Below are 15,345 nucleotides of genomic sequence, written 5' to 3' on the forward strand. Positions count from 1 at the left end.
TGGGGATAGGGTGGAGGTGTGGACCTTGGGTAGGGTGCTCTTTCCAAGAGCCGGTGCAGGCTCGATGGACCGAATGGCCTCCTACTGCTCTGTAAATTCTATGAAATCTATGAAGTCACAGGTTAAGACAAGAGGAGAAATCAAAGAGTGAAGATGAAGTGGAAGTTCAATTATCAGAAACAATTTTTGATCAGATGGTTGAAAAAGAACAAGAACAGGTGGAGGATGAGGCGGAAATTTTTAGTTCAGGAAAATTGGCGGAGTTACAACAGAAAGATGTAGAAATAAATCGGATGTATCAGAAAGCATACACGGAAGAGGAATCTGAGTGTATACCAGAGTGTTATTACCGTAAAAGTGATGTCTTGATGAGAAAATGGAGACCTTTACATATGCAGGCGGATGAAAAGTGGACAGAAGTTCATCAAGTAGTATTGCCGGTAGGGTATAGAAAGGAGGTGTTGCGAGTTGCACATGAGATACCAGTCATTTGGTAGTAAGGAAAACTCAAGCAAAAATACAAAAACATTTTTATTGGCCTGGACTACAGACAGATGTAGTTAAATTTTGTCAATCATGTCACAGATGTCAAGCAGTGATAAAACCAGCACCCTTAATACCCATTCCTGCATTTGAGGAACATTTTACAAGGGTCTAAATTGATTGCGTAGGACCGCTTCCTAAAACGAAAAGTGGGAATCAATATCTTTTGACTATAATGGATGTGTCTACTGGGCTTCCAGAGGCCATTCCAGTACGCAAAATATTACAGCCAAAAAGATTGTGGAGGAGTTACTTAAATTCTTTACGAGATATGGACTACCCACAGAAATACAATCGGATCAAGGATCAAATTTTACCTCACAGTTATTCAAAGAGGTTATGGATAGCTGAGGAATAAAACAATTTAAATCAACTGCGTACCATCCAGAATCGCAGGGAGAGTTAAAAAGGTGGCATCAGACATTAAAGACAATGTTGAGGGCTTATTGTCAAGATTCGCCAGAGGATTGGGATATAGGAATTCAATTCGTACTGTTTGCAATTAGGGATGCACCTAATTCAACCAAATTCAGTCCTTTTGAACTAATTTTCGGTCATGAGGTGAGGACCACTTAAATTGATTAAGGATAAAATGGTGAGCAGTCAGAACTTACATTATTGGATTACGTGTCAGATTTTAGGAAACGGTTAAATAGAGCTGGGGAATTGGCGAGACAACATTTTAAAGTTGCACAAAATGTAATGAAACAGGTAGCTGACAAGGCGGCAAAAGTTTGTAGTTTTGCCAGTGGAGATAAAGTTTTAGTATTGTTACCAGTGATAGGTGAACCTTTAAAACAAAGGTTTGTGGACCTTATCAGATTGAAAGAAAATTAAGTGAGGTGAATTATGTGGTAAGAATGCCAGATAGAAAGAAAACTCACCGAGCGTCATGTGTATATGCTTAAAGGGTACTTTGAAAGGTAAGCCGAGCAAAAGGAGGTTTTGATGATTCTAACTCATAGTGAAGAACCAAATCCAGATGATTTTGAATTTGACATCCCTCAGATTAAATTGGAAAACGAGGATGTTCTTAAAAATTGGGATAAATTGTTGAGTTTCCAGAGGAAAAAGAAACTGACATGAAAGTTATTGATATCACATGGGCTTGTGGAGATAAATTGGGAATTACTAGAATGGCTATACATGCTGTAGATGTGGGAAATGCTGTTCCAATTAAACAACATCCATATCGACTTAACCCTTTAAAATTGGCAACGGTTAACAAGGAAATTGAGAGTATGCTTAAAAATGGCATAATTAAAGTGGGTTGCAACCAATGGAGCTCACCCATAGTGATGGTACAGAAACCAGACGGTACCCAATCATTGTGTGTGGACTATAGAAAGGTTAATATGGTTACAAGAACAGACTCTTATCCTATCCCACGTTTGGAGGATTGCATTGAGAAGGTGGGACAATCAGCTTTTATTTACAAACTGGATTTACTTCAAGGTTACTGGCACGTGGACTTCTGGGTGCGGCGTTGACCAGCTAAGTTGCACGTTTCGGCACCTCCCGTTTTAACGGACTTTTGGGCTCTTATCGGGAGCCCCAACGGCAATTTTCAAAGGCTAAATCCACTGTGAGGCGACATAGAAGGGCGTCCCCCTGGATGTGAATGGACAGAAGAGATAATAGTGGCCAGATTGCGGAGGATCCTCTGGAGCAGCGGCCAAGAAGGGAAGTGAGAAGCAAGATGGCGGCGGAGGGAGGCCAGTTGGTATGGGGCCTGGAACAGCAGGAGTTCCTCCGGTGATGTGTGGAGGAGCTCAAGAAGGAGGTGCTGGCGCCGATGCTGCAGGCGATTGAGGGGTTAAAGGAGGCGCAGAAGACCCAATAGATGGAGCTCCGTGGAGTGAAGGCAAAAGCTGCCGAAAATGAGGACGAGATACTTGGTGGTGAAGACGGAGACGCACGAGGCACTGCATAAGGTGTATGGAGAGACTGGAAGCCCTGGAAAATAGCTCGAGGAGGAAGAACTTAAGAATCTTGGGTCTTCCCGAAGGGGCAGAGGGAGCGGACGTTGGGGCATATGTGAGCACGATGCTCCATACCTTAATGGGAGCTGAGGCCCCGACGGGCCCCCTGGAAGTGGAGGGAGCGTATCGAGTCCTCGTGAGAAGACCAAAGGCAGGAGAAATACCTCAAGCAATAGTGGGGAGGTTCCACCGCTACAAGGACAGGGAGATGGTCCTGAGATGGGCGAAAAAGACACGGAGCAGCAGGTGGGAGAATGCGGTGATCCGCGTGTATCAGGATTGGAGTGCGGAGGTGGCGAGAAGGAGGGCGAGTTTCAATCGGGCCAAGGCGGTGTTCCACAAGAGGAAAGTGAAATTCGGAATGTTGCAGCCGGCAAGACTGTGGGTTACACACCAGGGTAAACACCACTACTTCGAGACGGCAGAGGAGGCGTGGACATTTATTGAAGAGGAGAAGTTGGACTAGATTTGAGAAAGTGTTTGAAATGAAGTAGCGAGGTGGTGGCAAGGGACTGTGAATCAGATGGGGGAAAATTTTCTTTCCCCTCGAAGGGGGGGGGGGGGGCACGATGAAATGTGGGCGCCGGTGGGGAAGGGGAGGGGGAAGGAGAGAGGGAGCTGCGCCATCAGGGGTGGGGCCGAGGGAAGCGCGGGCTTGTTCCCGCGCTATGGAAATTGTGGCGGGAAAGGGGGGCGCAGGAAGGAGGGGGCCTCACATAATGGGAGGCTAAGGATAAACGGGGGAAGCCGAGGTCAGCCATAGTTTGCTGACTTCCGGAAGCAATACGGGGGGAGCAACTAAGCTAGAGAGGGATCTAGCAGGGGGGGGGTTTAACTGGGTTGCTGCTGCTAAGGGGAAGGGGGAGCTGTTACGGGATGGGATGGTCGGGACGGGAGGGCACCGTCCGGGGGATAAGCGGGTGCGTGGGAACCGGGTGAGGAGCTGGTCTAAAAAAGGGGATGGCTAGTCGACGAGGGGGGGGGTAATGAGTCCCCCAACCCGGTTGATCACGTGGAATGTGAGAGGGTTGAATGGGCCGATTAAGAGGGCAAGGGTACTTGCGCACCTAAAGAAGCTAAAGGCAGACGTGGTCATGCTTCAGGAGACGCACCTGAAACTGGCGGATCAGGTCAGATTAAGAAAAGGATGGGTGGGACAGGTATTCCACTCAGGCTTGGATGCGAAAAATAGAGGGGTGGCAATACTGGTGGGGAAACGGGTATTGTTTGAGGCGAAGACCATAGTGGTGGACAGTGGGGGTGGTAGATTGCAAGGTGAGGCGGTGGTGCTGGTGAACGTATATGCCCCGAACTGGGATGACGCGAACTTTATGTGGGCAGATCTAGGACCGGGAGGCCGGCAGCGGCCAAGGTGCTTAAGGGCTTTATGGAGCAGATGGGAGGAGTGGATCCCAGGAGATTTACTAGACCAAGGAGTAAAGAGTTTTCCTTCTTCTCCCATGTCCACAAAGTGTACTCCCGGATAGACTTCTTTGTCCTGGGAAGGGCGCTGATCCCGAAGGTGGCAGGAACGGAGTATTCGGCTATAGCCATTTCAGATCATGCCCCACATTGGGTAGATCTGGAAGTAGGAGAGGAAAAGGAGCAGCGCCCACTCTGGAGATTAGATATGGGACTGTTGGCGGACGAGGGGGTATGTGTAAGGGTGAGGGGATGTATTGAAAGGTACCTAGAGATCAATGATGACGGAGAGGTCCAGGTGGGAGTGGTCTGGGAGGCGCTGAAGGCGGTGGTTAGAGGGGAGCTGATCTCCATAAGGGCCCATAAGGGGAAACAAGAGGGTAAAGAAAGGGAGAGATTGTTGGGGGAGATTTTGAGGGTGGATAGGCAATATGCGGAGGCTCCAGATGAAGGGCTATACAGGGAAAGACGGAGATTGCACACGGACTTTGACTTGTTGACCACGTGTAAGGCGGAGGCACAATGGAGGAAGGCACAGGGAGTGCAGTATGAATATGGAGAGAAGGCGAGCCGGCTGCTGGCCCAACAACTTAGGAAGAGGGAGGCAGCGAGAGAGATCGGAGGGGTTAGAGACGAGGAGGGAAAGATGGAACGGGGAGCGGAGAGGGTGAACGGGGTGTTTAAGGTATTTTACGAGGCGCTATATAAGGCTCAACCCCCAGAAGGGAAAGAGGGAATGATGCGTTTCCTAGACCAGCTGGAGTTCCCGAAGGTTGAGGAACAGGAGATGACAGGACTGGGAGCGCAGATTGTGGTGGAGGAGGTGGTAAAAGGAATTGGAAACATGCAGGCAGGGAAGGCCCCGGGACCGGATGGCTTCCCGGTGGAGTTCTATAGGAAATACGTGGACCTGCTGGCCCCACTTCTGACGAGAACCTTTAATGAGGCTAGGGAAAGGGGGACACTACCCCCGACGATGTCGGAGGCGACGATATCGCTGATCCTGAAAAGAGACAAAGACCCGCTGCAGTGCGGGTCATACAGGCCTATTTCCCTCTTGAACGTAGATGCCAAGCTTTTGGCCAAGGTGATGGCGACGAGGATAGAGGACTGTGTCCCTGGGGTGGTGCATGATGATCAAACGGGGTTTGTTAAAGGGAGGCAATTGAATGCTAATATACGGAGGCTGTTGGGGGTGATGATGATGCCCCCACTGGAGGGGGAGGCGGAGATAGTGGTGGCGATGGATGCAGAGAAAGCATTTGATACGAGTGGAGTGAGACTACCTGTGGGAAGTACTGAGGAGATTTGGATTTGGAGAGGGGTTCATCAGATGGGTTCAGCTCCTGTCCAGGGCCCCGGTGGCAAGTGTGATTACAAATAGGCAACGATCTGACCACTTCCGACTATTTAGGGGTACAAGACAGGGATGTCCCCTGTCCCCGTTACTGTTTGCGTTGGCAATTGAGCCATTGGCCATAGCGCTGAGGGGCTCTAGGAAGTGCAGGGGGGGTACTTAGAGGAGGAGGAGAAGAGCATCGGGTGTCATTATACGCGGATGATTTGTTGCTGTATGTCGCGGACCCAGTGGAGGGGATGTCTGAGATAATGCAGACACTCAGGGAGTTTGGAGAATTTTCAGGATATAAATTGAATATGGGGAAGAGTGAACTGTTTGTGATGCACCCCGGGGAACAGGGCAGGGGAATAGACGATTTACCGTTGAGGAGGGTAAGAAGAGATTTCCGGTATTTAGGGATCCAGGTGGCCAGGAACTGGGGAACCTTGCATAAGCTTAACTTGGCACGACTGGTAGAGCAGATGGAAGAGGACTTTAGGAGGTGGGACATGGCGCCCCTGTCATTGGCGGGCAGGGTGCAGGCGGTTAAAATGGTGGTCCTTCCAAGGTTTCTTTTTGTGTTCCAGTGCCTCCCTGTACTGATTACAAAGGCATTTTTTAAGAAGGTGGACAAGAGTATCATGAGCTTTGTGTGGGCTGGAAAGACCCCAAGAGTAAAGAGGTGGTTCCTGCAGCGCAGTAGGGACAGAGGGGGACTGGCACTGCCGAGTCTAAGTGATTATTATTGGGCCGCCAACGCGTCAATGATGTGTAAGTGGATGAGGGAAGGGGAAGGAGCGGCGTGGAAAAGACTGGAGATGGCGTCCTGTAGGGGAACTAGCTTAAAAGCACTGGCGACGGCGCCGTTGCCCTTCTCCCCGAAAAAATACACCACAAACCCAGTGGTGGTGGCAACTCTGAAAATTTGGGGGCAGTGGAGAGGACATAAGGGAGTGACGGGTGCCTCAGTGTGGTCCCCGATAAGGAACAACCATAGGTTCGTCCCGGGAAGGATAGATGGGGGATTTAAATCTTGGCAGCGAGCAGGAATTGCGAAATTGAAGGACTTGTTCTTAGACGGGACGTTCGCGAGTCTGGGAGCACTGACAGAAAAATATGTGTTGCCACCTCGGAATGCATTTCGCGATATGCAAGTGAGGGCATTTGTGAGGCAACAGGTGAGGGCATTTCCGCAGTGGCGCAAGAGATCCAGGACAGAGTGATTTCGGGGGCATGGGTGGGTGATGGTAGGGTGTCAGATATATATAGGGAAATGAGAGACGAGGGGGAGACGATGGTAGAGGAGCTGAAGGGTAAATGGGAGCAGGAGCTGGGGGAAGAGATTGAGGAGGGGCTGTGGGCAGATGCCCTAAGTAGGGTAAACTCTTCGTCCTTGTGTGCCAGGCTCAGCCTGATACAATTCAAGGTTCTACACAGGGCGCATATGACGGGAGCAAGGCTGAGTAGATTTTTCGGAGTGGAGGATAGGTGCGGGAGATGCGCGGGAAGCCCGGCGAACCACACCCACATGTTTTGGTCATGTCCGGTATTGCATGGGTTCTGGGTGGATGTGGCAAAAGTGATCTCGAAGGTGGTGGGGGTCCGGGTCAAACCAAGCTGGGGGTTGGCTATATTTGGGGTTGCAGATGAGCCGGGAGTGCAGGAGGCGAGAGAGGCCGACGTGTTGGCCTTTGCGTCCCTAGTAGCCCGGCGAAGGATTCTACTTATGTGGAAAGTAGCTAAGCCCCCGGGTGTGGAGGCCTGGATCAACGACATGGCAGGGTTTATAAAACTGGAGCGGATAAAATATGCATTAAGAGGTTCGGCTCAGGGGTTCACCGGGCGGTGGCAACCGTTCCTCGACTACCTCGCAGAGCGATAAGGGAAAATAGGAAAGGCAGCAGCAGCAACCCAGGGGGGAAGGGGGGGGGGCGCTCATTTGGGTCCTCAGGGGTTTTATGTGTGTGTTTATATATTAGTTAGTTATATTTGATTTCACAAAGTTACTATTTTAGTTATTATTTCTGTTGTTTCTTATTTTGTTGTTGGCAGTTGCCGTTAGTTAGCATATTATTTATTTAAAAAACGATCAATGTATATATTATTACAAAGTTGTAAAATGGGAAATTTTTGTTTGATCGAAAAACTTTAATAAAATATATATATATTTTGTAAAAAGGTTACTGGCAGGTACCTTTATCCGAAAGGGCGAAGGAGATTTCAGCTTTGGTGACTCCAGATGGTATATACAAATTCAAAGTTATGCCATTTGGCATGAAAAATGCTCCAGCCACATGTCAACGGTTAACTCACAGTTGTTTCAGGATTACCCAATTGTGCAATATACATCGACGATCTGGTAATTTTCAACCAGACATAGAAAAAACATCAAAATATCTGATGGAGTTAGTCGATTGACTTCAGGAGGCGGGTTTGGTGGTAAACCTAGCCAGAAGCGAATTTGGAAAAGCCCAAGTCACTTTCCTTGGCCATACAATCGGACAGGGTCGAATGGTCCCACGGGATGTGAAAACAAAAGTTATTGAGGAGTTTCCAATAGCCTCGACACGAAGGGAAATAATGCGATTTCTTGGCATGAGTGGATTTTACCGGAAATGTGTGGCGAACTTTAAGTGTGGTCGCTCCACTGACGGATTTGCTAAGGAAGCATAGCAAATTTAAGTGGACAGCGGAGTGTCAACAGGCATTTGACTGTCTGAAGGCTGTGTTAACCAATGCTCCTGTGTTGGAGACTTACAAGGGGCTCGGTGATCGGATTGAACGGAAGAATCTGACTTTAAAGAGAAATGCCGATGCGTAGAGAAATGGATGGATCTAGCAGAGACCTTCTTGTCCAAAGTGACTGTCAATCAAGAGGAATGGACTATGTTATTATAAATGTTTGCGTGTTGTTTGGTTAAAAAATATATATGAATTCACTGGCAATATTTCTTAAAGGAAAGTGGGAACGGTGAAAAATGAAACCATCTTAAAGTTGATGATTTTTTTTTTTTCTCTTGGGGGGGGGGGGGGGGGGGGTGTGTCATGTGAATGTCCCTTTAAGAAAAGTGTGCTTTATCAAATGGCTGCAGTGATGTCATTGGGTGGGTGGAGCTGAAAGCTCTTTTTGCCTCTGTGTTTAGTTTTGCTTTCAGTCGGAGAGCTGCATTCAAACCAAGCAGATGTGTATTGATCTTTCTCTCTGCAATCTAAAGAATGTGTCCAGATCACTTGATCATTTCAAAGTAATACCTGTTTCTGTAAGGAATGCAAACCTATTGTCTTTGTTACAAAGGGTTTTTTGACTTATGGATGTTGTTTGGAAAGTTATTAAGGGTTATCTATGGAGTACTGTATCTTTTTGGGGGGTTCTCAGTGTTGGTAGTTGGCAAGATGTTTACTGTGGGTTTATAAAATGTTAACTGAATTCATAGAATAAACATTGTTTTTGTTCAAAAATACTTTTAGTTCTCTGTTGCATCACACCTGTAAAGTGGGCCCCTGTGCTCCCCATAACCAGAATCTATTTAAAGTTGTGGGTCAGGTGAACTCCATGATACTTTGGTGTTCTCTAAACCCTGGCCCATAATAAATGCAGAATTTTTTCATATCTTACATCTGAGTAATCTAGGTCTGATTCTCAAAACAGACTAAACCTAAAATAGTCATTAATGTTTATCTGGACTCTTGAGTTGCCTTTTGTGGTTGTGTGGAACAGTTGCGTCTATCTGTTGTGTGCATCTTGGACGTACAGCTTTTGTTGCTGGTACCAAGCTCCTCAGCTGTTGCAGGTGCCCATAATGTGTTAGCTTTGGATTCAATGTTCTTTGCCCTTCATGAGGAAATAATCCTAAAGTTATGGCCTCCAGGAAAGGGGAATTACAGTTACGTGGATGAGCATACATTAAGTACAAATAGCAAACACACTTGTATTGTAATAATAATTGGGCCAGAGAAAGTTAAGACTATGTTACGTAAAAGCATTTGACATTTTGATGGTTTAGATAAATAAAGAGAAACTGTCTCCATTATTTGAGGACTTGATAACTAGAGGACACTGAAATAAATTGGCAAAAAAAAACAGAGGCAACATTAACGTTTTTTAATGCAAGGACTGGTGAGGATTTGGAATGTACTGCCCCATAGGCTGGTGGATAGATTTAATGAGTCTTCAAAAGAGAACTGAAGAAAAAATTGCAGGGATATGGGAGAAGAGTACGGGTGTGGGATAATTGGATTGCTCTTTGAAACAGCCACTGTAATATCAATGGGCTGAGTGGCCTTCTTCAATGTACTATTTTATGATTCCATTTGTGAAATACTTACTCAGATGAGTTGATCAGCAATCATTTACATATTTAAGTTTTAGATTCAGACTAAAGTGTTCAACTTCATTTTTTCTTTCCTATCTCTAATCTTTCAATTTCTCTTTCTTGCCTTGCTTACATTTTTTATTATTGTTCATTTACGGAATGTGGGTGTCGCCGGTTATGCCAGCATTTATTGCCCATTCCAAGTTGCCCTTCAGAAGGTGGTGGTGAGTTGCCTTCTTGAGCCGCTGCAGTCCCTGAGGTGTAGGTACACCACAGTGCTGTTTGGGAAGGAGTTCCAGGATTTTGACCCAGCAACAGTGAAGGAACAGCGATATAGTTACAAGGCGGGGTGGTGAGTGACTGGGAGGGGAACCTCCAGGTGGTGGGAGACAAGCATTAAACTCCATCTGCCATTCATCGGCCCACTGTCCCAATTGGTCAAGATCCTGTTGCCATCTTATATAACCTTCTTCACTATCCACTATGCCATCAACCTTGCTGCCACCTGCAAACTTACAAACCATGCCTCCTGCATTCTCATCCAAATCAAAACAGTGGACCCAGCACCGACCCATGAAAGCCAATTTTGTATCCAACAGGCTACCTCACCCTGGATTCAGCGAGATTTAACCTTTTGCAACAACCTACCATGCAGTATCATGTCAATGGCCTTGCTAAAGTCCATGTAGACAATGTCGACCGCACTGCCCTCATCTACCTTCTTGGTTACCCCTTCAAAAAATTCAATCAAATTTGTGAGACATGACTTTCCCCTTACAAAGCCATGACTTTTCCTAATTAGCCCTTGCCTGTCAAAATGCCTGTAGATCCTGTCCCTCAGAATACCTTCCAACAACTTACCCACTACAGAAGTAAAGCTCACCGGTCTGCAGCTCCCAGGCTTATCCCAATAGCCCCTCTTAAACAAGGGCACAACATTTGCCACCCTCCAATCTTCAGGCACCTCTCCTGTGGCTTTCGATGATTCAAATATCTCAGCTAGGGGACCGGCAATTTCCTCCCTAGCCTCCTACAACGTCCTGGAATACATTTCATCAGGTCCAGGGGATTTATCTTTCTTGATGCGCTTCAACGCCTCCAACACCTCCTTCACCAAACAGCATTTAACGAGTGCATCTGCTTACTTTTATAGTCCCACTCCCAAATGCAATGTTTTCACACAAAAATAAGTTATCCACTGTGCACAATAGCTCGTATAGCACGCCAACGCAAATAAATCATAACACAAGTAATATTGATGTGCAGTAACTGTCTAAACTAACATTATTATTAACCTAAACATGAGCACAAGAGAACCCTTTATCGCTTCCATAAGTAGGAATAAAATAAGAGAAAATAACTGATCAATAGTCTCCTGAGCGAACAGAAATAATTTAGTCTAAGCTAATGCAAGACTTATTCTGTGCAATAAACTATGAAGTGTCCAAAAGATTTTACTCTTTGCAAGATTACCTAGCATTTTTTTGCACCCACAGCTGTAAACAAGTCACTTTGGGCAATGGAGACAGTATTTAGTTTAAAATTATATCAGCTATAATTTCAATGGCATAAAAATAAGGTTTTCTAAAAGAATACTCTTAATTAAATACTTAAGATTGCCAGAGGTTGTTTTTATTACATTTGGTGCACCTTAACAAGATGCAAACATGATACAGCTATTTCTAACAAAAATAAATGAAACACTTATGAAATTATAACAGGCAACTGTGAAATTAACTTTAAACGTAAAAAGTATATCATCACTTTTTGTCTAATAAGCTTTTAACGGTGGATGTTTTGAGTGGTTGGGACTATACTTCCAACTTGCTTTTTGCAATAACTACATTTAAGTTTGCAGATAGAAGCTTAAATCTGCTGCATTGTTTTCTCCCATCATAAATTTTCTCATCTGGACAAAGATGAATTACTTAAGAGACAGCAAAGCACATTAGTTTTCAGCACTCAGAACAATACTGAAAATTACTCTGTCCCCTTTAACTACAAAATGTAATAAAAGAGTTGATGTCTCTTACGCCCATGGGATTCCATTCCTCTGTTGGATGGAAGGAAGGATCCAGATGGTGGGGGACCCAGAATACCTGGAGCCAGGTTTGTTGACTGTAAAACCAGCGGATCGGCCCTGGAAGCAATGAAGAAACTTTAAGTTCATACCTATACACACAATTCAGAAATTATGAAATATATGTAGTTTCATAACATCAATCCAAATGCAAAAACAATGAAAGCAAAAAGTGTCTGTATAGCTGTTACTTTTATGCAATATAATATAAAGTTTTTTAATTGGTTACATTGAAACAACAAGGTGGAGCAATGACAAGTGTCTTAAGGCTGGTTAAAGAAGGTTTCATAATTCAGCTGTCTTTACAGTCCTTCCTCTTATGCAGAGAAGCTGCTGCTCACTAATGTGAGGCAGCAAGATATTATGGACTCAAATGCCATTTTTAAAGTCAATAAAATTTTGGAAATGCAGGGTCTTCTCCAAGGTTTGAGAAAAATCTACTGCTTGAAAATTCTGCAAACAGAATTAAAAACAGTTTTATAAAGAACTCAAGTACTTTACTCCAAATGTTTTAAATGTCATGTCCATTGGGGTGGCACGGGTTAGCACTGCTGTCTCAATGCCAGGGATCCGGGTTCAATTCTGACCGTGGGTGACTGTGTGGAGTTTGCACACTCTCCCAGTGTCTGCGTGCGTTTCCTCCGGGTGCTCCCGTTTCCTTTCACAGCCCGTAGATGTGCAAGTTAGGTGGTTTAGCAATGCTAAATTGCCCCTTAAAGTATCCAAAGATGTGGGGTTACGGGGATAGGACCGAGGTAGGGTGCTCTTTCAGAGGGTCGGTGCAGACTCAATGGGCCGAATGGTCTCCTTCTGCACTGTAGGTACTCTTCAAGCATCAATTACACAGTTTACACATAACATACACTACATCATAAATGTAACAGTAACCAATCTGTGCAAACTTTAATAGATTAAACTCTGTTGCGCTGCAGTGCAGGAGAGCGATAGTTATAGGGGACTCTATAGTAAGGGACACAGATGACTGCTTCTGTGGATGTGAAAGAGATTCCAAAATGGTATTTTGCCTCCCTGGTGCCAAGGTCAAGGATGTCTGTGAACAAACACAGGACATCCTGAAGGGGGAGTGTGAACAACCAGAGGTCGTAGTACAAATAGGTACTAACGACATCGGCAGGAAGAGTGATCTCTAAGCAGGGTCTCTAAGGTTGTAATCTCAGGATTGCTCATGAGCCAGTGAGACTAGAAATAGGAAGATACGTGGCTAAATATGTGGCTAAACTGGTGGTGTAAGAGGGAGGGTTTCAGATTTCTGGACCACTGGGATCTCTTCCAGGCAGGTGTGACCTGTACAAGGACAGGTTGCACCTAAACTGGAGGGGCACCAATATCCTAGCTGGGGTGTTTGCTAGTCACTTGGGAGGATTTAAACTAGTATGCCGGGGGGGGGGGGGGGGTGAGAGCCAGAGCGTTAGCTGAGAAGGTTTAAGAACTGATGGGGAAATAGGGAACAAGATAAGAGAACAACATCACCCTGTCTGCTCAAACGCAGTGGGTTGAAGTGCATTTGTTTCAACGCCAGAGGTATAAGCAGGCAAGGCAGATGAATTTAAAGCATTTATCAGTATTTGGAACTACTTGTTGTGACTATCACAGAAACGCAGTTAAAGGAAGGGCCGGATTGGCAGCTGAACGTTGGAGGATATAGATGCTTCAGGAGAGATAGAGGGGGATGTAAAAGAGGTGGGGGAGTAGCATTACTGGTTAAGGAGAATATTATAGCTGTGCTGCAGGAGGACAGCCCGGAAGGCTCATACAATGAGGCAATCTGGGTGGAGCTCAGGAACAAGGGGGCGATCACAATGTTGGGTGTTTATTACAGGCCCCCCCAACTGCCAACAAGAGATAGAGGAGCAGATAGGTAGAGATTCTGAATACGTGCAAAAGTAACAGGGTCGTTGTGATAGGGGATTTTAACTTCCCCTATATTGACTGGGCCTCACTTAATGCTCGGGGTTTGGATGGGGCAGAGTTTGAGAGTTTTATCCAAGAAAGCTTCTTGATGCAATATGTAAATAGTCCAACTAGGGAAGGGCAGTACTGGACCTGATATTGGGGAATGAGCCTAGACACGTGGTTGAGGTTTCAGTAGGGGATGATCCTTTTGGGAGTAGTGACCACAATTCAGCAGGTTTTAGGGTATTTTTGGATGGGGATGAAGGTAACCTTAGCGTTAAAGTGTTAAACTGGTGAAAGGCAAATTACGATAACGTTAGACAGGAATTGAAGAATTTGGATTGAGTGCGGCTGTTGCAGGGTAAATCAACATCGGACATGTGGGAGTCTTTTAAGCGACAGTTGATTAGGATTCAGGTAAGTCATGTTCCTGAGAGAACGAAGGATAAGTATGGGAAGTTTTGGGAACCTTGGATAACGAGGGATAGATAAATCTCCTGAGCCTGATGGGATTTACCCCAGAATACTGAGGGAAGCAACAGAGGAAATTGCTGTGCTTTGACTGACGTCTTTGTATCCTCATTGGCTACAGGTGAGATCCCAGAGCACTGGAGTACAGCTAATGTGGTAACGCTGTTTAAGGAAGGTAGCAGGGATAATCCTGGAAACAATAGGCCGGTGAGCCTCACGTCAGTAGTAGGTGAATTATTGGGAGAGAATTCTCAGGGACAGGATTTATACCCATTTGGAAACAAAATGACTCATTAGCGATAGACAGCATGGTTCTGTGAAGGGCAGATCATGCCTCATTAACTTGGTCAGGTTTTTTGAGGTGACAAAGATGATTGATATGAGGAGGGTGTTGGATGTTGTTTACATGGACTTCAGTAAAACCTTTGACAAGGTGCCTCATGGCAAGCTAGTTCAAAAGGTGAAGTTACACAGGGTCAGAGGTGAGTTGGCAAGATGGATACAGAACTGGCTCAGTCATAGAAAGCAGAGGGTAGCAGTATAAGGGTGTTTTTCGGAATGGAAGATTGTGACTAGTGGTGTTCCAGGGGATCGGTGCTGGGGCTACTGTTGTTTGTAGTATACGTAAACAATTTGGTGGAAAACGTAGCTGGTCTGAAGGTAAGTTCGCAGGTGACACCAAGGTTGGTGGAGTGGCAGATAGTGTTGAGGATTGTCAGAGTATACAGCAGGACATAGATAGGTTAGAGACTTGGGCAGAGAAATGGCAAATGGAGATTAATCCGGATGAATGAGAGGTAATGCATTTTAGTAGATCTAACATAAGAGGGGAAATATACTGTAAATGGCTTAGGAATATAGAAAGTCAGATAGATCTGAAGATAAATATAAAGATGCATGACATTAAGGGTAACGTAGTAGCATGGATAGAAGATTGGTTAATTAATAGAAAGCAAAGAGTGGGGATTAATGGGTGTTTCTCTGGTTGGCAATCAGTAGCTAGTGGTGTCCCTCAGGGATCAGTGTTGGGCCCACAATTGTTCACAATTTCCATAGATGATTTGGAGTTGGGGACCAAGTGCAATGTGTCCAAGTTTGCAGACGACACCAAGATGAGTGGTAAAGCAAAAGTGCAGAGGATACTGGAAGTCTGCAGATGGATTTGGATAGATTAAGTGAATGAGCTAGGGCCTGGCAGAGGAGTACAGTGTTAACAAATGTAAGGTTATCCATTTTGGTAGGAATAACAGCAAATTGGGATTATTTAAATGATAAAATATT

General features: G+C 45.5%; 1 protein-coding gene across 3 annotated transcripts in view; it reads right to left on the bottom strand.

Annotated features, from left to right (window-relative positions):
* The window catches only part of LOC140426800 (matrin-3-like), a 169,514-nt gene that overhangs the window by 80,611 nt on the left and 73,558 nt on the right, over positions 1–15,345 (bottom strand). For all 3 annotated transcript variants that reach the window (XM_072511987.1, XM_072511988.1, XM_072511986.1), the window contains exon 5: positions 11,633–11,739. In XM_072511987.1, coding sequence (XP_072368088.1) covers positions 11,633–11,739 — 107 coding nt within the window. The remainder of the gene's footprint in view (positions 1–11,632; positions 11,740–15,345) is intronic.

Source organism: Scyliorhinus torazame, chromosome 7, assembly GCF_047496885.1.
Source record: "Scyliorhinus torazame isolate Kashiwa2021f chromosome 7, sScyTor2.1, whole genome shotgun sequence".
Classification (NCBI taxonomy): domain Eukaryota; kingdom Metazoa; phylum Chordata; class Chondrichthyes; order Carcharhiniformes; family Scyliorhinidae; genus Scyliorhinus; species Scyliorhinus torazame.